The sequence below is a fragment of the Plectrocnemia conspersa genome, unplaced genomic scaffold (genome assembly GCF_051122295.1).
Source record: "Plectrocnemia conspersa isolate PC_06_02 unplaced genomic scaffold, ASM5112229v1 ptg000008l, whole genome shotgun sequence".
In the NCBI taxonomy this organism is placed as follows: Eukaryota; Metazoa; Arthropoda; class Insecta; order Trichoptera; family Polycentropodidae; genus Plectrocnemia; species Plectrocnemia conspersa.
In genome coordinates this window covers 20629752-20657557 of record NW_028277172.1, presented here as the reverse complement: position 1 = coordinate 20657557, position 27806 = coordinate 20629752, and the positions used below count along the sequence as shown (strand labels likewise).

The following is a 27806-nucleotide window of genomic DNA, read 5'->3' as shown; positions in this document are numbered from 1 at the left end:
AATTAATTTTACGCCATGACTTGTGACATAAATAAGTTGAATCGCGAAGCCCTTGAGGTTTTCATCCGTGAATTCTCTGGCGCACAAAATTAAAAGAGCACCACGATAGGGGAAAGAGAGAAGCGGCATACAAGATATTATTAGAAAAATACAAAATAGTTGACCTGAACGCCGATCGGGATACAGTGATTAGGAAGATAAATGTCTTCCGGACGAATTATAGAAGAGAGAGAAAAAAGGTTGATGAATCTTGCCGATCTGGTCGAGGCACTAAAGAGATGTATATACCGACACTATGGTACTACCACTTGTTTCACTTTTTGCGCGATCAAAACACATCTACCTACAAGCTCTACATCCAACTTGAATAAAACAGAGGTAAGTTTTATTTATATACCTTGGCCATATTATTAGACCCATGCAACATTTTGGATTTTTTCTCTTAATTTGTCTATATCCTATAATTTTTAAGACAGAAAGTTGTTTTATGTTTATTTTATTATTTTAATAGCATTATAAAGAAATAATAAAAGTTATTTTAAAACTAGCGGTAGCTAATTTATTTGAAAATCCTTCGATATTGCAAAATTTGAGTATATATGTATGTACAGTAAAACCCCCCACTATTGTCTAGTTTGTCTTTATTATTAAATAATCACTTTTGATCAGAGTAATTAAAGCGATTTTCAAGAATAAGATCTCCCACAAACGAGGGCCATCTGGGTGGTCCCCCAGAATACTCTGTTCTAAAACAGTCTATTACTAAGCAAATAGAATATGACCAAACAATGTGGATAAAAACACAATGCAATGATAAATATATCAATTTTTACTTCATTGTCGAGGTAGAAGAACAAATTTTTTATTTAGATTTTTATTAGCATTACTTGTACATAATGCAAACACGATTAATGGATGAGCGTAATAGACTCGATATTATCACAATATGAAAAATATATTTATATTATAAAACGTTAAGTTGTGTCTACGCCGACAAACCCGAAACTTTGGAGCACCTAAAAACCAACATCCGCCAAGTTATAAGCGAGATAACGCCCAAAATGTACGAAAAAGTCATCGAAAGGATCGGCTGCAGCAATAGGTCCAGAGGTGGCCATTTAATTGATAAAAAATTTCATAATTAATAAAATACATCAAATGTTCGACTAATAAAAAAGTCTGAAGAAATTTATGGCGAGATTTGATGATTTTGAAAAAAATAAAAATATCACACTATTTCTTTAATTCCTTTCTGAAAGAAATCAACATATAATAAATCGCAAGTCAAATCTTTACAATATTTGGAAATACACTAAATATAAATACATAATTCTTACAAATGAGGTACAAAAATCAATGTCTTGTTTTGATTATACATATTTGTCTGAATCCGCATTGACATTATAAAATCGGATATACGATATTATTTGAGTGATTGACCAATGTTTACGATTATTTATTTTGTTATATAATCCTGATTTTTAAAATATTGCCAAATCTGGGAGAATCAACGATCTCATAAATAATATTTTATCTAGTGTACTATTTTTATATGATTATATTTTTAATTGTTATTTTTATCTACTGAAATGTTTATTGAGCATTCTTTATTTGTGAACTTATAAAAAAAATATTATTTACCCCTTATATATTAATAGATTGCGATGATTTTTATAGAGATAAGTAGATCGCCACTATTAAAAGGTTGGACAGCCCTGGCATAGACGGAGTAAAGGCAATTGAAGCTCTGAAAACGATCATTTGGTCGCATCAATGAGCGTCAAGCAAGTCTACATTGACAATCGCAATTGACTGTTTGAGTTTTAGTATCGAGCGAGCTGCAAACATGGCGAACGTGTCCGACGTGGCTTCGGCCGCTGGCGGCGATACGATAACAGAGCGCGATTTCGTATTATTACTTATTTCGTTGTATAAAGATTGTCCTATACTATGGAATATGAAAAATAAATACTACATGGACAAAAAAAAACGATCCATCGCGTTAGAAACAATTACCAAAAAATTACGGATTTATAAACCAGAGTACACGGAAGAGCATCTAAAAAAAAAAATTAATACGTTACGTACTAACTTCAATAAGGAAACAAATAAAATAGATTTGGTAAAACAGTCTGACGCCTCTACTGACGATATACCACGGCCGAAACTTTGGTATTACAACAAAATGTTGTTTTTATCTGACCAAATAAATTACACTAAAAATAGTGAGGTGAGTAAAACATATTCTTAAATTAATATTTATAATAAGTATTTAGTGATTTTCATAAGTTGATCGTTACATATGCACATACATAATTTAATCATATCAGATTCGGAACTGAGAAACTGTTCATACATAGTCGCACTAGTGACAAAATAAAAAAATAAAGTTAAAATGTTCTAAATCTGATGTAAAGAGGTAGCTGGTCATCGTTTATAGTACACATCTTGTATTTACAAATTTAAACAATTATTTTGTCACTGAACTGAACCAATGTTTTTGAAGTATTCGCAAAAATCCTTTCTCTGACTTTTTTCACTTCATTTGTTAAGATCCCTCTTACAATATCTATAGCCAGGCCTGCTGAGAGGGGGGGGGGATAAATGCCTGGGGCCCGTTCTCCTTGAGATTCTGAAAAAATCATAGCAAGAATATATATTTATAAAAAAGTAAAAACATACCTAAAATAACTAATCTGAGCTAAACTAGCTGTTTGAGATGTATGTATTGGTCAGGTGCGGGCAGAGAGATACTTTCCCTCTCGATCACTAGCGTGTTAAGTAACGAGAGTGAGTGAGAGATAAGGACATGTGATCCGCATGCTCTTATCTCTCACTCACTCTCGTCAATTAACACGCGAGCGATCGAGAGTGAAAGTATCTCACCGCCCACGCCTGGTACTGATGTATTTAAGATATAAGTTCCTTTAGCCCTTTTTTATACATACAAGAAATAAAAGGAACGGAACATTGCTTTCAAAAGTACCCAGAAAGTACTTGTTTACAAATTATTGTTGACTTTATTTCTTTTTGCACTAAAATCTAAAAAAAAACAGTTTCAAATCTATCCCAAAAATATTTTTTTGAATATGTCATTTCAATAAAATCATATTGAAATACATTTTTACAAATAGATATATATTTTTACTAGTGAAAATATAATTGATCTGGCAGATGCTAGTAAAATTATATGATGTCAACATTTCTATATGTAGTAATAAATATATATATATTTTTATGCTTATTAATATTTATTTACATGCGATGTATAAATGTTACAGTGAATGTGTATGTAATATAGTCAGTCATTTTGACAGTTACAAAACGTCCATTTGCTGTTCTAACCCAAACCTAACGATGTATAAATTTTATAGTGAATGTTTGTTTTTTAGTGAAGTTATATTTTCACTAGTGAAGTCCAGATACATTTTCACCAGTAAATATATATATTTCTACTACGGTAAATATAATTCAACTGATAGGCGCTAGTGAAATTATAAAATATTAAAATATAAAACTACAACTTCAAGAGCTGCACTTTGATCATCTAAATTATTAGCAATTAAAAATAAAAATTTTCAGCTTTGTTTTACGCAACTATCTGAAGAAAATATAATCCTAACTAATTAATTTGTTTTTATCAAAGTGTATATTTTCCTAGTGTTTTATAAAGTTTATTATGAGAGGGATTTTTTTACACTAGCAATAAAATTTATTTTGGAAAAAATCAATGCAGTGAAATTTTATGTACACCTTTTTTTAAATATAGTATATGACTTATATAATATGTTTTTTAGCAGTTTTTCAAGTCTAGAGTCTAGATCTATATGTATATAAAAATAAACCATACTCTAAAATGTAGAACCGATTGTTCCTACTACAACGACGACTTATTACTTTTATTATGGATTTTTAACTATATATTTATAATATATAAGGATTGGTTGAAGTATATTAAAATCGAATTTTGATCAATAGGAGAGGGATCGACGTCGGCACGATTTTATTGCTTTTGACTTGGATTTTTGACTTCTGGAAAGTGATAATTATTTTTGCGCTCTCCTATTGGTCGAAATTCGGTTTAGATATGCTTATGAATATTAAATATTTCAAATATTTAATGATCGTGTTTAATTTATTTTTATGTTTGATTTCTGTTAATATTTGTCTTAAACATTTTTTATATATCAAGTTCGTATTCGAATATAAATTTATTTATGATTTATATTTGTTTATTATTTGACATTTTTAATACTTGATAGCTGTGTTTAATTTACTTTTGCAAATTAATTAATTTTAATAATAATATTCTATTCGTTCTTTTAACCCTTTTGATGCTACAGACGTCAGTTGACGTCAACATAAAATGTTCCATCAGTGCTATAGACGTCTACTGACGTCAACCGTTTTTTTGAGCGTTTTATGAGACTTAAGGTGGGGGGGGGGGTCATATTTAAAAAAATAATTGAAGAAAATATAATATAAAGTAAAAAAAATAAAGATAAGATTAGGGTTTTTTATTTTCGTCATTACGCCTACATACAAACTTTGCGAATCAGTGTTGCCATATGTGAAAAAAACTACGATTTTTTTTATCACTACCTCAATGAATAAGTTTAGTTTAAATCACACGTATTTGCAATAAACTTTAAGGAAAGCAATGAAGAAAAAATAATAGATTTACCCCGTATGCGTTTTCCCTTTGTCGTGACAAAGAAAGAAAAGGGGAAAAAATAGACTTGCTGTATCAAAACTCGTATGAAGGGTAGATGATCTTACAAAAAGAAAGAATTATAATATATAACAATAGGAACACCAATCTTGAAATTTATGGCGTGTGGTAGCAATCCAGCTAAATCAAGTAAATCCAAGAATTCAGTTGGATAATTTACTGCTTCATCTTAATTCATAACAGTATGTACTGATTTATAAGTATATGTTTCGCCTGGTAACATTGTTGATTTTTGTAATGAGTGATATTGAATCAATTTTTCTTACGAGTGTGTGATACTATAAAAATCGGTTGGTAATTTAATGCAGCCTCTTTATTTTCTAATCAATCGTTATTTTGCTATTTCCAATATCCAATAGCTGTTTTGCAAAACATTTTGCAGAAGCGTTGTAAATTTATTAACGTGTCTCCATAATTTGATGCTTTCAAACACGTATTCAGTTCATAACATGTTATGTCTGACGATAATTGCCTACTAATAATATTAGCGCACTACCGAAACGTAAATCTTGCAATGTTAAATCCAATGCAATTGATATTTGTGTGACGACAATATTGTCATTTTTGTATAACAACAATAAAACATCTTAAAATCAATTATCACAATTGAATATCAAAAAATGTATTATACTTTGATGAAGTATACCTTCGAAATCGCCCGACTGGCTAAATGGTTCTTTCTGTGTTTTAGCCAATGTATTATATTATATAGATATTTTGACCTACATGACGACGAAAGTGTATGATACGTTTAAATAATAATTAGAATTTGATTTATTTAATACTGAATTAAGATATTGCATTTGTATCGGATGTGACGTCATGATACGATGACAAAATGGCGGATTCCGAGCGGTGCGGCTTGCGGCTTGCGTTCATGCGACGATCGCGGCCCTTGCGGCTATACTTTGAACTACCTTTCGCGCGTTAGACGTGCGGCTGTCAAACGGAGCTTATTGCGGAAAAAAATCAAAAATGGAGGGAATTTCATCTCAAGACGAAGAACATTTAATTACTTTTGTTTCTGGACATCCCTGTCTGTACGACAGCACAAATACTGATTATAAAAATTCAAACGCAAGAGAAAATGCTTGGAAGGAAATCGGGATGCAACTAAATAAAAATCGTAAGTTATTTTTATTCTTATTTTCATTCTATTTACAACATTGACAAAAAATCTTTTATCAAAATTTACATAACCTCATTGACCGTATGGTTTCCAGTTATTTGTCATTCCCCTATTTATATAAGTATGCAAATTACAAGTTAGAAAAGGGGGGACCGCGTCATCTTAGTCTAAAAATAGACAGTCTGGATCAAAACTCGTATGAAGGGTCGATGATCTCAGAAAGCAAATATTATAATATATAACGATATATGTACATAATAGGGTCCTACATTTTCTTCAATATGCGCATCACGTAAAATATTATGCAGACAACACACTGTCACCACTCATCAGTAAGTCAGTACATCAGTGATCATCGCGCTGACCACTTTTCATCCAAAAACACACATACGATTTACTCACATAATCATATTGTAGGAGTTGACAGCCAATTACTGTGAAAAATTGTCTCGCTTGTTCTTGTTAAAGCGGTAATGCTCATTTCAATGATTTTCATCTGTGTCACATCCGGCTATAAAAATTAATATTTTGGTCTATTTCGCACAAAATAATATATATGTAATATCACAGTAACTGGTTGTCAAATCAAACTACAATGCAACTGTGTGAGTAAAAGGTATATGTATTTTGGATAAAATGTGGATAGCGTGATGCTCACTGAAGTCCTGGAATGTTGAAATTGTTGTTTCCCATAACTGATTTTCAATATACTATTATTGCCCTCTTTTCTATATGTACCAGCATCAATTGCAACAAATTTATAATTAGCATCAACCATTACCAATAATACGATAGAAAAGTACTTATACTTGAAGTACAGTGAGCCACTGTGTTTAGATGATTTAATGCGAACATGCTTTCCATCAATGCTGAATACACAATTTGGCATATTACATTTCTCAGAAATTGGCCTCAACGGTTACACGTGGGAGGAGACATTGTAATTGGCATTCATTTTTCTCTCAGTAGCTTTAAGGTCTGTTTTATGTTTCTTGAAATGTAACTGCCAGAAATTCTATAAGAATATGATAGTGATGCATGGCTTTCTCCCGTTGCAAGGAATCTGTGGTACTCTTGCTTACATTTCTTTATACATTATGTATTAATAAAAAACGTTTTATTGTTATAGCTGAGATTTGCAAAAGTCGGTGGAAAAATATAAAAGATACCTACATGCGGCAAAAGAAAAAAGTGAAACGCATTACAAGATCTGCAACCTCTAAAAATCCAAGATATAAGTTTCAATCGTACTGCAGAATGTTAGAGTTTTTAGACATTGGGAAAGAAGAAAGACAAGAAATAACCAACATTGTCGATAATGGTAGTTCCATCGTAAAGGATGAATATAGTGCCCAAGGATCTGAACAATTTTTAGACATTGTGAAAAAAGAAAGACAAGAAATAACCAACATTATCGATAATGGTAGTTCCATCGTAAAGGATGAATATGGTGCCCAAGGATCTGAACAAAATAATGTTAACAAAACTTCCCTATCAGAATCGGATAGGCAGTCAGTTGATAATAAAACTAATGTTTATTACGATATTCCACAGTTTAATGAGCCCAAGAATTCACCACAGTTGACTTCATCAGAGTCACCAAAAAAAATGACCAAACAAGACAATATACCAGCTAACCTCCAGAAACGAGAAGAAGCTCGACATTTAATATTAGTAAATGAAACACTTCCGAACAATGTTGACGAACGTGAGTTGGGATTATTTTCGAATTATATCAAACAAGTATTGAAAAATCTCACGCCATTTTCGCGCATTCACGCAAAGAAGCAAGTGTTTGACGTACTTATGAAGTACGAAATGATGGCACTAGAATTAGATGATTTGTAAACAACCAACTTTATTTAGAGCACTGCAAGTGCATCGCCGTTTATGCCTAGCGATTCTAATCCTCTACAAGCAGAAATGTGTCAGAGCAAAATGTGGAACTCGTGCACCAGGAACCTGCAGATGTAACCTTGCTACAATTTCAGAATATTGTTTACTTACCTTAGTTTTTTTTACTTATGGATCTGTGTTATCTAATCCTTTTTTTTTTAATTTATATTTTTATATGCTCAAAAAGCGTTTAAATATTTTTTTTGTTTATATATATTTTATGTCTTAATAATTAAAAAAATCTTTTAATATTATTTATATTTTTCTGTGTAATACTTCAAAAAACCTTAAATATACGTTTATTTAAACTATAATACGTTTTTAGTTTTTTGCATACCTATTTATTATACTTATTATATTAATTACTTACCATAAAGTGAGAAATAATTTTAAATACTCTGAAAATAGCAGACATAATGCCAAAAACGTTTTTAACTATTCGCCTAGCTCTTGATAGACGATAGTTAAAGCTCTTTCTTGTGTTCCTTTTGGAAATCAAATATATTTTATTATACCTTTTCCATTTTTTATAATCTCTTTGTTTTTTTTTATTAAATTATAAAAAACTTCACCATTGACATTACTATAGTTTTATAGTATAAATATATTTTTTTCCATTGTGATAATATCGAGTACAGTAGACTCCCCAATAACAGTAAATTGGGGACGTGTTATTAATCGGTCCACTGTGCTTTAATGATAGAAGAATCTTTTCTGTGCTTGCATTATGTGGACTGTGTTACCTTATACGACTGGTACGAATGCTTAGTACGTCGTAGGGAGTTAAACTCAACAAATTTTATATTTACGCGCACATATGTATATTTGTTTTACAGCTATATTTTTAACTGGAATATTTTCGTAAGGACTGTACTTGGATTACCTTGTGCGAGAAATAAAATTGATATATGTCAATAAATTATTAAACAGAGATTTATTTACGAAGAAAAAAATATGAATAAAAAAATATTTAGTGTACAAAGAAAAAATATGTATAAATGTTTGGAAGAACAAATAATTTTACCTTTTCTGCGGGGATGGCAATATATTTTCTTTAATTATTTTTTTAAATACGGTTGATGTCAGTAGACGTTTATAGCACTGATGGAACATCCTATGTTGACGTCAACTGACGTCTGTAGCATTAAAAGGGTTAAAAGAACGAGTGCATTAAAAACTATTTAGCATTAAATATTTATTTATGATTAAAATTATGTATAAATGTCAATTATGATATTAATAAAGAAAAATCAAATGTAAAAGTAAATTAAACACAGCTATCAAACATTAAAAATGTCAAATAAAAATCAAATATAAATCAGAAATCAATTTAAATTCGAATACAGATTTTATATATAAAAAGTGTTTAAGACAAATATTCAAAGGATTCAGACACAGCCATCAAATATTAAAAATGTTCAATACATATTCATAAATAATATAAAAACAAAAACCATTTACATATATAATTTAATAAAAGCATAGAATTACGACAAAATGTGATTTGTAACATAAATCAAATATAAAAATAAATTAAACAGTCATCAAATATAAGAAATGTTTAATAATAATAACCACATCTAAACCAAATTTTGACCAATAGGAGAATGCCAAAAAACAATTATCACTTCCCAGAAGTCAAAAATCCACATCAAAATCAGTAAACTCGTGCCGTCGCAGTGGGAACGCTCGTTACCGAGCGTTGAATTATATTTTCGCTAGTAGAAATATACATATTTGCTAGTGAAAATGTATCTGGACTTCACTAGTGAAAATATAACTTTACTAAAAATACACATTCACTGTAACATTTATACATCGTTAGGTTTGGGTTAGAACAGCAAATAGACGTTTCGCAAATGTCGAATTGACTTTGATAGACATTTTACACATACACATTCACTGTGAAATTTATACATCGCATGTAAATAAATAATGATAAGTATATAAGTGTATATATTTATTACTATATATGAAAAAGTTGAAATCATGTAATTTTAGTAGTGCCTGCCAGATAAATTATATTTTCACCGCTAAAAATATATATCTACTGGTGAAAATGAATTCCAATATGATTTTACTGAAATGACATTTTAAAAAATATATTCGGGGTAGATTTTTTTTAGATTTTATTTTAGGGATAACCTTAGAATTTCTGGGTTAGAATCAGGGACGTCATTTCAACTTGTTTTTTTATTTTTATTTCAATTAGATACATTGTATTTAATTAAATGACATGCATTTTTATGACCAAATAACAATGTTTATTGCCGAAGTACTTCCTAGAAAGTGGGTGCTTTTGAAAGCAATGTTTCACTCTTTATATTTCTTGTATGTATAAAAAAGGGCTATAGGAACTCATATCTGAAATACATCAGTATATACATCTCAAACGACTACTTTAGTTTAGATTCGTTATTTAAGGTCGGTTTTTACTTTTTTTTATCATACATATCTGGAAAAATCATATTTCTTGCTATGATTTTTCCAGAGTTGATAGTATGAGTTCATTTCTATAATTGTAAATAGTAGAGTGGTTTAATTGATAAACCCAACATATATTTATAAATTTCAAAATATGGAATTACACATATAGTCACGTTACAGGTAGCATACATACATATATCTGGGCATACGCCTTATTTTTTATTTTTTGTTTTATGCGCACAAACATAATATTGTTTAACTAGATGTGGAGTTTTTTCTGTTGATGCTTTTAAAGATGGCATATGATTTGCAGTCTCTAGATTTTGTACGTGATATAGATGGTATTAACTGTGATTAAGATTACATTGAAATTTGTATACCACCTTTATATTTGTGCAAAGATTGTAACCTTTGCCAACATAATCTTTGGGTAGTGTCGTAACCACAGCTTTTGACATTCCTAATTATAGAAAGGTGACGAGTTTTTGAAGTACATTTCCGTTTTTCGATAAACATTTTTTTTACAAGCGGCCGTTTTGAAGATAAACTCCAATGCACGGGCTATCTTTTCTTAAGGCGGCGGATAATCAGGGCCGGCCCTAGGTTATTTAGCGCCCCAGGCAAAAACTAAATTTGCGCCCCCCCCCTACCCTAATAATACTTTAATAACTTATTACATGAGCGTAAAAATATAATTCAAATTAAAGTAATTTAATATTACATATATATGACACCATAATCTTTTTTGCGATTGTGGGTATTTAAGAATTTGTAGTTTTATTTTCGTCGTAATTTTTTACGCCTGGAATAATCTAAAGAGTACACAGTAGTGTATGCAAAAAATATCAGATTATATTATTTAACAATATTGTTTGATAATTTTAAGTGAATATTGCGCCTTTATTTGGTATCACGGCGCCCCACAAGATCTAGCGCCCCAGGCGATCGCCTGTACTGCCTGCCCCTTGGGCCGGCCCTGCGGATAATCAATACTTTTTGCTTTATAGCAAGTAATTTGTGACTCTAATATTAAATAGTAGTTTTGTAATCATCCATTAAGATTGATAGAATAACAATAATTTCTAATATTTTTTTTGTATTCTAGTTAATTACGTACAGCGATATGGAATGGAGCAATGAGTTAATTTTGGAGTTCCTACAGCTCTATGAATCGTATCCGGTTCTTTGGAATCCCACACATTGGAAACATAAAAATCGCAACAGCTTACACAACGCTTGGCAAAATATTTCTAAACAAATTAGTATCGATGTAAGTGTGGATGTACTACGTAAAAAGAAGGAATCGCTTATGGCTACCTACAGGACTCTGGTAAGAAAAGTTCGAGATTCCTATACGACCGGATCTGGAGCCAAGAATGTATACGTGCCCACGTGGTTCGCATTTGATGCGATAGACCGCTTCAATAGTTCCACAAAAAAGAAAATATTTTTGAGCTCACAGGTATGTAATTTTCTTTCATACAATACCTAAGTAGTAATATATATAAGCAAATTGCTTAATAATAGTTAGTATTATTATTATAAAAATAAAATAAGGTGAGTATAATAATGAAAAAATATTTCAACTAACTCAGTTAATATAATCTTGCCATTTAACTGCTCCGTTTGTTTTAAAATATTCAGCAAACACCTGTCGAATATCTTTTGCTTGTTGGGATGGTTTTTTATGGTTTGAGAACCCTAGGGAGTGACTTCGTAGTCAGTGAGACGCACGTGACTGTAGTTAGAGTTTTATTAGAGTTTAATACAATTATGGCGAGATGTTTTCTCCAAGCGATGGTAGAAAAGCAAGCGCAGGGATGATGTCCGTGGGAGGTCCTCAGAGGTCTTGTGGGTGGCGTGGTAGCGGAGCGGTATAGTATAGCGGAGGATGATCCTTTTATGCTACGATGGTGCTCGTATGGAGGAGTAACTCTTGGGATGTTATCGCCCATGACAGTATGTTGCTGCGGACGGTGGGCGTTTGTTGGTCTCTTCGAGTTTCTGCCTGAGTCTTCGGGTGGCTGCTTGTGACTGCCCTCTCCTCATCGGAGTCCAGGCTTAAGTATCCAGGGCTGCAAAGCTTGCTGACCAATCACAATCATGCAGCGATCGTCCAGTCAATAGGTGTACTAGCCAATAGAACAGAAAAATAGGAATACATTTGCTTGATGGGCATTGTCCAAGGTCGTAGACTGCAATGGGAATCTTGTAGATCCAGTGATTTATTATATTCGTGACCGCTTCGCAACAAAGAAATATTCTTTCAATGACGGATAATATTTACAGAAAGAGCAAAACTCGTGTTATTTATGTGATTTTCTGGTTGTAACGAGTGCTTTTGTGTGTGATCCTTTACGCTATTGTATTGTTTCCTTGTTGATGGATGATCATTTTGATCACAGTAAATTAACGTGAGTTTTGAGAATAAGATCCTTTCAAACGTCGGCATCTGTGTGTAGTCGCCACAGTTTTCTGATGTGTTGCCGGTGTCCTGACGCCATGTCCCTGCTTTGAAATATCTATCCGCTTCATAATCCAAAATTCCATTTGGAGCACACCACCGAATGACTTCGTTTACACGTAAATTTAACAATGTTCAATGCAATTGATATTTGTGCGACTACGAATATTTTGGCATTTTATGCAACAACAACAACAAAACAGTCTAAAACCAATAATCATAATTATTATTTAACAATTGAATATAAAAATATTTAATATTTCATGAAATATACTTTCAAAATCAAGGTTCAGCTTCGCCCAACTAGGGAAATGGTTATGTATTTTGTTTAATTTATTACACCGTATTTATACATATTTTATACGTGTTTGACCTACATGATGACGAAAGTGTGATGTCATTATAACAGAAATTTGAGATACATTTAAATAATAATTAGAAACTTGCGAAGAGCATCTAAAATTTAATTTATGGGTTGTATGTGACAGGATGCGAATATTTAATACTAAATTAATTTATATTTAAACAAAAAAAATTAACAGCGGTGATGTGACGTCATGATGAGATGTAATTATAGTTCGGCGTCGAACATCTAACACTTAATTTATGGGTTACAACAGTTGTTTCCAACCTTTATGCTACTACGCCTCTCCGAAAAAAAATGTTATCCGCGTCTCCATACCTTTTATTTTTTTAATAGATATAAAATATAGACACGTTTTAAATAATCAAAACTTTATTATAAGAAACAACTGAAAACAAAAATTAACAGAATAATAACGTACATGTATATTTATTTTGTATTAAATTATTTTTTTATTAAAATGTTTTGGCGCCTCTCATGGCAATAGTCCGCGCTTCCAGGTTGGAAACCGCTGGGACATAAAACGGCGGCGAGCATTTAAAACTTAATTTATGGATTATAAAAAATATACGACGTCGACGACATGACATAAGATTACGTCAAAATTATCGGGAGCGGTTTGAGTTTTTGTGTTTAGAGTATACACACATACGAACATTGTGTTTTCGAACAATATATTTTAATATATTATATATATTATATTGTTGCGATCTGAGGGGTGAATATTAAGAGGCGCATGCGCGAGCCTCGTGACTCCCGCGCAGCGGCAGTCATGTCGCGTCGTTCGCCTCTTTAGGAGTGTGCCGCTATCGCTCCCTTGTGATAATCGCCGGGTAAGCACAGTTCGTGCGCGTTTGATTTTTCGTTTGGTTTGAATGAAATCTGACTGCGGCAATGTGAAATCATTACATGACGTCAAAATTCTCGCGAGCGCGTTTGAGCCATACAACACAATAAAAATAACATAATTATATAAACACCCAATTATAAAATAGGAGAATCTCTTTTGTTCGTCAGCATTCCGACAAATAACTTTATACAATACGGTCATGTCATTTTAATTGAATAAATGAATTGATATCGCACTTCAATTGTATTTATATAATTCATATACATATATTTAAATTTGGCAATAGCAAAGCATTTCTGCGTCCGCAAATGTATATAAATAAAAGGCATTGTTCGTATGTATGTACTCTATAGACTCAAAAACTATTTGACCAATTTCGCTGAAAAATTCACAGTTTGTTTTTATTAGTACTGAGAGTGTTTATAGAGCGATTTGAATGAAATCCGACAGGTAACGCTGTTATTTTTATTGTGTTGTCGGGCTCAAATGCGCTCGCGATAATTTGACGTCATATCATAATTTCACATTTCCGCAGTATACTCGCATCCTGCCACGTACAACCGATAAATTAAGTTGTGGACAAAGAAAAATATGTGACCGTCATGTAGGTAGCCCGTGTAAAATATGTAATAATAACGAAGGCGAGCATCTTAACTTAATTTATGGGTCTAAAAACAACAGCGTTACCTGTCGGATTTTTTTATAAACATATTTTATAGACACTTCCAGTACTAATAAGAACAAACTGTGAATTTTTCAGCAAAATCGGTCCTATAGTTTTTAAGTTTGGAGCAGTGGCGTAGCTAGGGTATGTGCCGCCCAGGGCGATCCTTAAAATTGCCGCCCCCCCCCCATACATTTTTTGCAGGGTCATAAAATCAGCATTTCTTGAAATTATAAATTGGTTTTTATTAATCTCTTGTTATTTGTGGATTTATATATGTTTTAGTGCATTCAGGGTTAAGAACCACACTAGACGATCCCATCGCGAATATGCCGCCCCTAAGCAAGTGCCGCCCGGGGCGGCCCGCCCCCTCCGCCCCCCCCCATAGCTACGCCACTGGTTTGGAGTACATACACATATTATATCAATATTGCCTTTTATTTATATAGAAACGGTGTTATAAATTTAATAAAACACAGAACCATTTACCCAGTCGGGCGTAGCTGAGCACTGATTTCAAAAGTATATTTCATGAAAAATTATATTTTTTGATACTAAATTATTAAATATTAATCGTGATAATTGATTTTAGACTGTTTTATTGTTGTTGTTGCATAAAAATGCCAAATTTTTGGAGAGTAGGGTGACCATACGTTGGAAATTGAATTAAAAATTGTAATGTGTTGTAGTTGTATTATAAATTATTGTCAATAACACAATTCTTGTAATATTCTATTGGTATTTTTATTGAATATTATATTTAATAGATATTCAACCTGGAGGGTGATTCTAATACTGCTATCATGTTTTTGAGTTAAATATGTATATAAAATAAGTAAGGAAGTGATATTTTACATATTTCTCAACAAATTAAATTAAAAAAGAAAAAATAATTGAACGTGTAATTTCACATGGTCACCCTATTATCGATGAGCATCCCCATCTTGGACCGAGTGTATGTATAAAAGCACATCCGTTTATGTTGCATTTAATTTTCATATCATAAAAATGAAAGAAAACATTGTGTAAACAATCAATGGCTTATTGCAATAATACTTAATTACAATATTAATAATTTAATTAAAAGAAGAAAACCATTCCATTAAAAGTCGCGTTAATGTGAATTCGCGTAAAAAGTCCGCGTGTCGTAATCGGGCGGCACATTTCCAATCCGACTACCCGAAAGCCGAGTGTAGTTGTGTGCGTGCGTGCGTACGCGGCTTAGCGACGGTGCTGCCCTCAAGTGTCAATCGAGTGCATTGTCGTCGTTTACGCGTGGGCGTCATTTGCTTAATAAATAACTACCACGATGGAACATTTTCCTAAATCTTTTAACTACGTCGAGGTTGACACTAAAACTTTTCGATGTGATATAAAGACGAACGAGGAAGCGGAGCGCTGGATAAAAGAATACAGTGCGTTATCCAGAACAAGTTGGAATTGTAAGAGTATGAAAAAAAACCCCACAAGATATATTTCACAGTAAGTACTCTAATTAAACTAATAATATAGATAACAGTTCTTATACACATACATAATTATTGTAGCATTAGGAAAATATGTCATCATTCCCAAACCTACAAACTTGACCCTTCAAAAAGAACGCATGGAAAATCAAAAAATTTGTATTGCAAAGCTGAAATAGACGTTCTTGTCAAAAAGGTGACTTGTGACACAATGAGGCGAGATAAATATCTGAAGGTAATTTCAATATGTTATTTTCCTTTTGATATATATAAATCATATTTATACATATATGAATTCTGTTCAAATTTTAAGGACGGATATCAAACGATAATACAGTTTATCGGAGACCATAGTCATCCTATAATAAACGCAGAGACATTATCTTGCTTGCCTCCATCTGAACATATCAAAAATAAGTTTTATGACTATTTTGATATGGGATTAAAGGTTGGCGAGGCTATGAGATACCACGAAGCTCATCTGCTATTAAAATATAATAATTGTAGCGTAGAAATGGCAGATGCATCAATTAACCCAAAAATGCGTACTGTTATTTATTTAAGGGAAAAATGGAGAGATTACACTTTAGGTCCACGTAACGACCGTCTCCAAGTAATTTATATTGAAAATGAATATGTTCGCAATGTTGTTTCTATGAATTAACAGTGGCGATTTTCAAAGGCAAATGTTCGCAAGCATGCAGTTACACGAATTTGACGTTTCAAGTTGCACTCGATTGACACTTGAGGGCAGCACCGTCGCTAAGCCGCGTACGCACGCACGCACACAACTACACTCGGCTTTCGGGTAGTCGGATTGGATATGTGCGCCAGGGAACACTTCCTTCTTAGTTAAAATAATACAAAAAATTGTTCTCTCGTCAGTTTAGCATTCGTTGGAATGGCTTTATAACGTCCTTTTTCTAAATCAGTTGGATCATTATCAGTTGTCAGTAAACTTAATGATAATGACCCTTCTGTGTTATCTTCATAATCAAAGCTCCCAGTCGGAGTGTAATTATGTGAATATTTTCTCCTTAAAAAGTTTTGAAGTGCACAAATTGCCAGAACAACACAATCAATATTTTCAAGCCAGGTTTATGTTTGTATGGAAAATTCGAATCTCGAGGCCCAATGTGCCAAATGCATTTTCGACCACGCGCCTAGCTCTTGACGGACGATTGTTATAAATTTTTCGTTCAGTAATAAGCTTTCTTTGTGCAAATAGCCTCAAAAAATTAGGTGTCAAAGCAAAAGCTTCGTCTCCTATAAAGGCATAGTTAAGAACCCTATTAAATATATTTACTTGGTCTGAGTCAGGAATATACAAAGATTTATCACTTAATTTCTTATGGAATGTTGTGTTCTCAATAACACCCCCATCGGCAATTCATTCATTAACACCAAACTCACAGTTTGCATTAACTGCAGCCATTAATAACATACTATGGATTTTTTTATAATTGAAAAAGCAGGATCCACTTTCTGGTGTAGGTACCATTCGAACATGTTTTCCATCTACTTCACCTAGGCAATGTGGAAAATTCCACCCTTTTCAAATTGTTCGGCTATTTCTTTCCATTCTTCCCGAGTCTTTGGAATCTAAAACTCATTTTTTTTTAAGATGACAATACCATGACTCTGTTTCCTCTCTAGATCACACTAATTATTCAACATCAGAAGAAGTGTATTTAACCCCTCTAATAAGTAAGCTCATCAGCGCCACCCAAGCAGTCAAATCAAAGTAAACAGGACAGAGAAGTTGATAGTGTTGTATCTTTTGTCGGAAAATGGTTGTGTGAAGTAAAAACTGAAGATCACCATGACTTTTTTGGACGAAGTATAGCGAGTAAGCTTAGAAACTTACCAACGATCAGCGCATTTTTTTAGAAAAACTAATAAATGACGCGACTTTTGAAGTGGAGTTGGGAAACTTATCCAGGGATTATTATATCCACGTAATATATATGTTATATTCAATTTCATTTAAATAAATAAATAAAATGTCCCCATACTGAAACTAACAAATATTGCTTTCCATCAAAATTTAATGGAATTATCAGCCTCTCAGCCAATATACGCTTCTCCATCTTCCGGTTCGTCCAACGCCATACAACGTCGACCTCCAGCGTCCAGTCCAACTGTGGCTACTACACTTTTCAACAGCAATGTTGCTCCCCCAGAAGCTAGCGTAGCAGAACATATAAATAACGTTCACCCTCTCCAATAGTGTCGCTACTACTTGATTATTACTATTGAACACAATACCGAATGTTTATTTCACAAAAATTTTGATCCCATTTTAATATTGTTCTTAACTCTTTCACCGCGACTGATATTTTTGCACTCCATTTCGAAATTTGTTAATATATGGGGGGCACCTACTCATGCCATATTTAAAAAATATTATGGTTCAATTAATTGAAGTGATTAAATCATACTAAATAACCATATTATTAGGCACAAAGGTTTATGGTACTTTTAGGTGCCCAATGAGTATTGGTGATGACTTCTATAGAAGCCATACGCAGTGAAAGGGTTAATAAATAATTGTTAAAAAAATGTTTACCTTCATGTATTTTTCTTTAAAAGCACTAAAGATGGCTTTACATGTGTCTGCGATAATTTTAGATAGGGCTTGATGAGAAATAGTAGTCGCAAATCTCAATTCTTCTTAACGTACAACTCAATCTCTCATGAGGTGATATATCTTCACGCATCGCAGTATTTTGTCGTTTAATTTCTGGTGTTACTAATGCTAGTAGTTTACTGTAGGCGGTTACGTCCATTCTCATATAATTCTTCCAATCATTAAGATCTTCTAGCATATCCTTCATTAAATTTATGTGTACTCACACATTTCTTCTCAGCAATCACGTTTTACACTACTTTGAATGCCGGATTTTATTATTAACACTTTCTTATCAATAAGCAATAAACGAAAACTTGTTACAAATAAACATCATCACCATGCAACATGACTGTTAGTAGTAGATCGATGTCGAGGATCGAGGCCGGATTGAGGTTTGTGCGTGCATGCCTGCATCGTGTGGATAGGGCACAATATTCCATATAACTATACCATGCAGGCAAGTCGCTGTCTTGTGGAAGGCCCCTACGACGTCGCTTCTGCTTCTGGAGGCACTCGCTTTAAATGAAACGCTTTACGTTAATTTTGCTACTCTGTAAATCGTATCGCTGTGTATAAACGGTTTATAATAATACACGTAAACAAAGGAAATATACTTAATTATAATTAATAAAAATAAAAATTGAGTTTGCTCGATTGATTCTGAGCCCTGAGGTATTGAATTCTTTTGTTTTTAATTGGAGGCTCTGACTCGACCAATGAAAAATCAGCATTTAAATATAAAACAAGATAGGCGACACCAACGTGAAATTAATTTTCATTAGTTTTTCATGTGCGTTGTTCGATTTGACTGAATATAAATATTCGGACTGCAAATTAATAGGTACGTTTTAACTATTATACATAATGTGTGGAAGAATTAGAAGTATTCATTGATTAAACTATAATATAGTCACTATATAAACAATCTTCGTAGTGAAATCTTAAAATTTTGAGTTTCGTCGACGAGCTCCGAGACCGAAAAGTGAGATTTTTCATTTGCAATACATCAAAATTATCATATGCTGATCGAAATGAACAACGTGATAATGATCGATTACGCATGCAAATGAATAGATTGTATCAATTGGTAACATTTGAGCGTATTGCATTTTAGTATAATTCTGAAATAGAATATAGTTTGCATCCAATTGTTTTTGAAATCATGAATAAAGTTTGCATAACTGATAATTATATGCCAACGTTCAAGAATCAAAGTCAAATCTACCATAAAACAGGCTTTTTGTTACCATTTCCGGATGTTGAACACAAATTCTTGCAAATTTATTTCATTGGAAATTCAAATGATCAAGTGAATCAACGTTGTGCAACAAAAAGAGAAGTAGTTGAAAAATTTATATCATGAACACAACGAATACACGATTGATTATAAAACAGTCACTGAACAAATGCCATCCGATAATCATAAAATTGTGGTTCTAGCTGATAAAACACCTGTTGGGCAACATGCAATAAGATTTAATGCTTCAACAATTGATGAAGTGGCATAGTCATTCTTGGAGAACAATTTGAATCACGCGACATCGTATTTCATCATCAAAATGATGTTGCAGAAACTCACCGCTCCTAGGATGCATTATAATATCCAATATTTTTCTGGGAAGGAGAAGATGAATATCATTTCAAAATCAAAATGGTAATAAATAAATTTAATTAATTAATAAAAAAAAAAAATAAAAAACACTTTTTCAATTTTAGGTGAAGAAAAAAATCAAAAAAAGCCTGTACTATAAATTACTATTCATACAGATTGATGATTTGTGAACATGAAGATAATCACATTTTAAAATGTCGTCAATTGTTTCATCAATACATTGTTGACATGTATGCAAAGATTGAAACTGAATATTTGTTATATATTTTCGCATGAATCAGAAAAAACTACATTATGAAGAATGTAATAAACAATGATGGCAATGTCAATGATATTGGGAGAATTACAGTATTACCAGCAACATATTCAGGCAGTCCACAACATATGCATCAATACGCACAAGATGCAATGTCATATGTTCGTCAATATGGTCGTCCAGATTTGTAGATCAAAGCATCTATTGCTCAGTGAATCGTCAGCAGATCGTCATGACATTACTGCACGTGTATTCAAGCAAAAATTAAAATCATTAATGGATTTCATTGTTAAACATCATGTGTCCGGAGAGATGTATTTCATTGAATGTCAAAAACGAGGATTACTGTATGCTCACATTTTGATTTGGTTGATCAATGAAACTACATCCGACGAGATTGATAAATAAACATATATTTGTAAAATACGAAGGTGAATAGATTTAACGGAGACGATTAAATATTTATTAAATCCCAAATCGTTTAATGACATTAATATTGATATATTATATCTTTCACTGTAACAACTCGTAAAACTCGAAGACAGATAATTATGAAATTAATGGAAAGTTTAACTGAAGAACATGAGCAAAATGTAGTAAAACACCAGAAGAGCCACTTGAAGCATAACCGTCTCGCCTACAATCCTTATCAGTTGAACAAATGACGATAAAAGAGCAATTACATGAAGCAATAACAAAAAAGCTTGATGACGTGCGAACCAAAAGTTCAAAATGACACTAGCCTTATGTCTGTAATAAGAAAAAACGATCTTATTTGAAAATGGCGATTCACGTAACTGGTATACAAATATTTCATGACAATATCTCCATCAAACGTGGAGGCTGATCAGGGTTTTACAGCAGTAGGCTGTCTGGACACCAAACTTTGATCCAGACTAAACGAAGAGACACTCGATGCTCTAATATTGCTACGAGCATTTCAAAATAATATTTGAATTGTATATTGTATTATTTTAATAATACCTGTATTTGTTTCGTGTTTTATTTATATTATGCTTTTTTTTATTTTTTAAAATACATTTATTATATAATGCAAGATTATTTACTGTATTTAATTTATCTCTATGAACATAGAGATAAATTTAATACAGTAAATAATGGACTATGTAGATAAATCATAGTCTATGATTTTACATATAATATAATCTTCTTCTATATAAATAAAAGGCAATGTTCGTATGTGGGTTTTCAAAATACTCAAAAATTACCAGACCGATTTCGCTGAAAATTTCACAGTTTGTTCTTATTAGTACCAGGAGGGTTTATATAATAGAATGGTTCGCTAAATCCAACAGGTAACGCTGTTGTTTTTATAATGTTTTCGGGCCCAAAACGCTCCCGATAATTTTGACATCATCTCATGTCATATCGTCGACGTCGCATATTTTTAATAACCTATAAATTAAATTTTAGGTGCTCGCCGCCGTTTGATGACACACCAAGGCATATTTTTATTTTAGATGTAGGTCAAAGCCAAGCTTGAAATACACTGCGTATTTTTCTTTGTTACCCATAAATTAAATCTTAGATATTCACCGCCGAACTATAATTTTGACATCTCGACATGACGTCATATCACCACTGTTGATTTTTCTTTGTTCAAATATGTATATCTTAATTAGTATTAAATATTCGCATCCTGTCACATGCGACCCATAAATTAAATAAAAGCTCACCACTGTTCTAATTATTATATAATTGTATTTCAAATTCCTGATATAATGACATCATACATTTCCGTCGTCACATGTGTCAAACCCGTGTAAAATATGTATAAATATGGTGAAATAAATTGAATAAAACACAGAACCATTTAGACAGTAGGACGAAGCTCAACTCTGATCTCGTAAGTATATTTCAAGAAATAATACATTTTCTGATATTAAATTATTAAATATTAATTGTGATAATTGATTTTAGACTGTTTTATTGTTGTTGTTACATAACAATGCCAAATATTGGTCGTCGCACAAATAAGGCCAAGAGAATTATGGAAAAAAGAAGAAAGGAAACAGCACAAGAAAAAGCACAACGAAATGAACAAAATAGAATACAAACTTCACAGTCACGAGCTGCTGAATCAACACAACAACACGAAGCACGAAATAAAGCAAGCCGAGTACGAATTAGAGAATTAAGACAAAAGTTGTCATATGCTGATCGAAATGAACAACGTGAAAATGATCGACTACGCATGCAAAGGAGTCGATTTAATCAATTGGTAACACTTGATCGTATTACATTTTATTATAATTCTGTTGTAAAATATAGCTTGCATCCAGTTGTTACCATCCATCCAATGTTGACCATTATATGCCAACACTCATGATTTAAGGTCAAATCTATCATAAAGCATATTTTTGCCATTCAATGGAATACATCCAGCAACGTGTCTCTCCGAACACATGATGTTTAACAATAATTCAATTTTTGCTTGAATACACAGTAATGTCATGACAATCTGCTGACTATTAACCAGGCAATAGATATTCTTTGATCTCAGACCATATCGGATAACATGTGAATCTAATGAATAAATCTGGACTTATGAAATTATATCCATCTTCTCCTTCCCAGAACAATATTGGATATTGTAATGCATCGTAGGAGCGGTGAGTTTCTGCAACACGTTGAAGACGATCATTTCGACAATTGTTATTCAACAATGACTATTGCCACTTCATCGATTGTTGGAGCATTAAATCTTCTTACATGTTGCCCAACAGGTGTTTTGTCAGCTCGAATCACAATTTTATGATTATCGGATGGCCTTGTTCATTGGCTGTTTTGAACAATTTAATCAATTCCTTGTGTTCATGAAATAAAATTTGCAACGATTCAACTATTTCTTTTTTTGTCGCTTTGTTAATTCCACAACGTTCATTTACTTGAGCATTTGAATTTCCAATGAAATAAATTTGCAAGAATTTGTGTTCAGCATTCGGAAATGATAACAAAAAGCCTGCTTTATGATAGATTTGACCTTGAATCGTGAATGTAGGCATATAATGGTCAGTTATTACATTCGTTGCACCAAAGAAGTCATTTGAAAGCATTTGTTATAATTTCAAATGTTATTAAGAAAATGTTTTGATTGTGTTGTACTACCTGCAACCAATGAGAACAATGGCTCAGGTGGTGCATTCAATACTGGCAATTTAACTTCACCATTCAAACAACATATTCCAGGTGGTTCCTTTTTGAATTTTAATGCTTTGCAATGTGTGCAAATTTATTCATACTTTCAACGACAACAACTGGATGCAAGCTGTATATTTAATTTATGGGTCGCATGTGACAGGATGCAAATATTTAATACTAATTTAAGATATATTTTAACAAAGAAAAGTCAACAGAGGTGATGTGACGTTATGATGAGATGTTAAAATTATAGTTCTGCCGCGAACATCTAAAATTTAATTTATGGGTTACAAAGAAAAATACGCAGTGTATTTCAAAATTATTGGTAGTGTGATTGAGCCATTTTACACGGCTTTGACCTACATGACATCATCAGCGGCGAATATCTAAATCAACGATATGACATGAGATGACGTCAAAATTATCGAGAGCGTTTTGGGCCCGACAACATTATAAAAGAGCGTTACCTGTCGGATTTAGTGGACCATTTTATTATATAAACCCTCCCGGTACTAATAAGAACAAACCGTGAATTTTTCAGCAAAATCGGTCTGGTAGTTTTTGAGTATTTTGAGGACACACATACGAACATTGACATTTATTTATATAAATTTAATTTGAGTTTAAAAAAAATCAGATCCCGGGATCCCACTACTATCAAAAACGTTTAAAGCACACATCAATGCTAAATATTGCAATTCTGTAAAATCCATCAAACACGTTTGCAAATATGTCAACAAAAGTGACATTTGTAAATGTGATATGACTATTTTTGTAAAAAAATACATTATTCCACTTAATTCAATTCATGTCATTTTAATTGAATAAATTAATTGATATCTAACACTTCAACTGTATTTATTTAGTTCATATACATATATACTCAAATTTAGCAATAGCGAAGCATTGCTGGGTCCGCTAATATTGTTATAAAACGTCTTAATTTGAACGCTAGATAACCCAAGTGTTTCCACTGCGACAGCACGATTTTGTTGCTTTTGCCGTGGATTATAAACTAGGACCCCTTTAAATTTGGCTGGAAAAATGCGTCATTTAATGAAATACAATCTTAATGAAAAATCGACACATTAAAAAAATTACCACCAAACTTTTGTACCACTTAAATGACGTCTGACAATCTGTAGTTGAAAATCCGTCTTTCATTTTTTAAAATAGAACTCTTATTTATTAAAAATTAAGACCATCGTGACCTAATGCGTCACAATGGTGATATAATGATATATGAAGGACAGACACAAATCACCTTAACAGGTGTGCATTGTCCCATACGAACTGAACCAAAACCCCATATGTACACGAAAAAATGGCAATATCTCGATGCTCAGTATTGAGCGAACGGACGGCCTTTGTAAGAGTTGGCGAGTGCTCCAGTTCTAGACTTCACAGGCAAGAACAGTAGATGCGGCCGAGAACTATAACCATCTTCCAGAGCCCTTATTTGGAGCTGCTCGATCACCAAAGGATTGTCTACTATGCCTTTGAGCAATTTCCAAAAGTGTTCAATTATATAAACACTTCTGGGAGTTGACAACGAAACGTATCCCAGCTCTCACAAAATGAAAGCACTGGGAAACAGGAACGGATAGTACCCATATTCCTTCAAGTATAAATATCGAAGGAATTTACGCTGTACTTTTTCTAGCCTCAATTCATTACATTGACTCATTACGCCTGGAATCCATATAATAGAGTCAGATTCTAGTATGTTGCGGACTAGAGCATCACAAAGAGTGCGCAATACTAAATTATTGCTGATGTAGATCTAATTTCTTAAGATAAAACTGAGCATTTTAACGATCTGCTGTGTTTCTGTAATATGCAGGCTGAATTTCCCGTGTTTTTTGAAAGTCACACCTAAATCCTGTAAGGAAGACCTGTCTAGATTATATACGCTGGCATCGACAACCTTAAAAGTTAAATTGTAACATTTCTTTACACTAAAAGACAATCGGTTATAGCAAACAAACTTCCTTAAATAATTAAGATCCTCCTTCAGGTCGAAAGAATTAGAAATCTACTGTACTCTCTTGAAAATTTTCAAGTCATCCGCATATAATACAAAAATTGAACGATTTATTGCTGTTTCTATGTCATTAATGAATAATAGAAACAATAATGGACACAAGTTGGATCCTTGAGGTACTCCGGTAAAGGTCTTGTATCGTTCTGAAAATGAGTTTTCATACTTGACAAACTGATATCTTTATGAGACCTTCAGAAAACCTGAAAGTAAATCATGATTGACTTTATTGAACGCCTTTTCAAAATCTGTGTACATAACGTCCACTTGTAAATGGGAGTCCAATGATCTCGAAACAAAGTTAGAAAAAACCGTAAGATTAGTGACAGTGGATTAAGATTGACGGAAACCATGTTGCTGCTAGAGAAGCATACACTTGCAATCATTAAAAATGTATTTATATGTTCCTTTATAGTTATTAAAAGTAAGAGCCAGATTTTTAAGGGTTTTCTATTTTTATATGATTGCGCCTATGCAGATATAGAAAATCCATCGTCTTCCTAATTTTCGTCCTGCCTTTTTCCATTCTTCTAGATTTCTAGATACCTGAAAAAATGAAAAGTATATACCACTAAATATGTTATTTTTGTTACAGCGGTCGCCATCACAGCGAATCAAGGTTGAACCCCCAAATAAGAAAAGGAAATCAACACAAACTGACGATGAAATGGATTTACCTGTAACATATTTCAAAATATCAAAATGTGAATCTGACCTAATAGTAAATAAATGGGCTATGAAATTAAATCGACTAGCTCCCGACCAAAAACTTTTCGCTGAAAAAATAATCAATGATGTACTTTTCGAAGGCGAAATGGGCACATTGACGAGGAACGGGGTTCGTTTTCAGTCAGCGAGTTCAACTTGTTATTCATACCAAAACTCCCCTCAACCATATCAACACTCTGAAATGTCACAGTCAACCTCCTGCCAGTCACCTATTCGATACCAATCACCTGAACCATGTCAGTCACATATAACAACTATTATCTATCATCTATAACAATTAACACATTCTTTTTAGTTGTTAAAATTTATTTGCGTAGGTACTATGATGTACCTAAGCTGAATTATTTGTAAAATAAAATAAATGCATATTTCTTACCTAAATGTTGTCTTTTAATTTTTAGATTATAGCCTAACACGTTTCCATTATTATCATTTCCAAGATACTAGGAGCAACAGTACAAATAAACTTCCAAATCCATACCAGTTGATAAGTATCTTAGTGTTAAGGAAAGTCTTTGACTAGTAGGAATAGCCTGATGCATATTTGTGTTTCGTTTTTCAATATTTGGCCGGATTAACCTTTAGAAGTCCAAAGACATGTACATATATCATGTCCAAAATGGTTTTACCATTGCAGTCCAAAGGCATCTATGTCATGCCCAATATATTTTATATTTTCTGAGAGTAGTTGTACAATAAATTTTACGATACATTGTTCATGCTGTAGGATATTATATATAAATGGTGCTCCAACTTCAGTTTCCGAACATTAAAAAACACACAAATTTAAATATGATATATCATCGTTTTTTTTTTATTAATCTAACATATGGTGTATTTCATTAATTATGAATAATATCAATTAAATGACCGCCTCTGTATTTTTCACTAGTGAAGTCCAAATACATTTTCACCAGTAGATATATATTTCCACTAGCAAAGATATAATTTAACTGATAGATGCTAGTGAAATTATATGCTGCTCTAAAATGTCTATGAAGCTTTATTTGACAGTTGCGAAACATACATTTTCTGTTAAACACATGTCTAACTTAATGAAAGTTCTGAAACTAATTTTAATTTTAGAACTTTCATTAGGTCAAGTCCAATCTCTAAGAGTAAAATAAGCGAAAGAAGTACAGACAGACACTCGGTAACGAGCGTTCCTACTGCGACGGTACGGTTTTATTGCTTTTGACGTGGATTTTTGACTTCTGAGAAGTGATAATTGTTTTTTGTGCTTTCTTATTGGTCAAAATATGCTTTATTGGATTCTCATTAATTGTAAGTCATATTGTTATAAAAAGTCTTAATATGAACGCTAGATAACCGAGAGCTACTGCGATGGCATTTTATTGCTTTTGACATGGATTTTTGACTTC

General features: G+C 32.6%; 2 protein-coding genes, 1 long non-coding RNA gene and 1 pseudogene across 5 annotated transcripts; 2 read left to right on the top strand and 2 right to left on the bottom strand.

Annotated features, from left to right (window-relative positions):
- Positions 1-175: 175 nt before the first annotated feature.
- On the top strand, positions 176-26805 carry LOC148233333 (uncharacterized). Of its 3 annotated transcripts, XM_088191172.1 has the most exons (5): positions 1832-2230; positions 11290-11646; positions 22321-22359; positions 22434-22734; positions 26291-26805. In XM_088191172.1, the coding sequence occupies exons 1-4, from the start codon at positions 1847-1849 to the stop codon at positions 22488-22490; spliced, it is 837 nt and encodes a 278-aa protein (XP_088047298.1). In that variant the 5' UTR covers positions 1832-1846; the 3' UTR covers positions 22491-22734; positions 26291-26805. The 3 variants fall into 3 exon arrangements, with proteins under 3 accessions (XP_088047296.1, XP_088047295.1, XP_088047298.1); XM_088191170.1 differs by lacking the exons at positions 1832-2230; positions 22321-22359; positions 22434-22734 and adding an exon at positions 176-378; XM_088191169.1 differs by lacking the exons at positions 22321-22359; positions 22434-22734 and having other exon boundaries at positions 1829-2230.
- On the bottom strand, positions 1826-3053 carry LOC148233336 (uncharacterized). The gene is made up of 2 exons (XR_015810555.1): positions 2838-3053; positions 1826-2769 (listed from the first exon to the last, which is right to left on the bottom strand). It is a non-coding gene; the product is annotated as an uncharacterized LOC148233336 (long non-coding RNA).
- Positions 4510-8071, top strand: LOC148233335 (uncharacterized). The gene is made up of 2 exons (XM_088191173.1): positions 4510-5858; positions 6991-8071. The coding sequence occupies exons 1-2, from the start codon at positions 5708-5710 to the stop codon at positions 7707-7709; spliced, it is 870 nt and encodes a 289-aa protein (XP_088047299.1). The 5' UTR covers positions 4510-5707; the 3' UTR covers positions 7710-8071.
- Positions 11657-18962, bottom strand: LOC148233334 (uncharacterized; annotated as a pseudogene).
- Positions 26806-27806: the final 1001 nt, after the last annotated feature.

Coding starts and splice junctions, on each gene's coding strand:
- LOC148233335 (XM_088191173.1), top strand. CDS start 5,708: ATGGAGGGAATTTCATCTCAAGACGAAGAACATTTAATTACTTTTGTT. Junction 5,859..6,990: donor GATGCAACTAAATAAAAATC/GTAAGTTATTTT, acceptor TTATTGTTATAG/CTGAGATTTGCAAAAGTCGG.
- LOC148233333 (XM_088191169.1), top strand. CDS start 1,847: ATGGCGAACGTGTCCGACGTGGCTTCGGCCGCTGGCGGCGATACGATA. Junction 2,231..11,289: donor ATTACACTAAAAATAGTGAG/GTGAGTAAAACA, acceptor TTTGTATTCTAG/TTAATTACGTACAGCGATAT. Junction 11,647..26,290: donor AAATATTTTTGAGCTCACAG/GTATGTAATTTT, acceptor TTTTTGTTACAG/CGGTCGCCATCACAGCGAAT.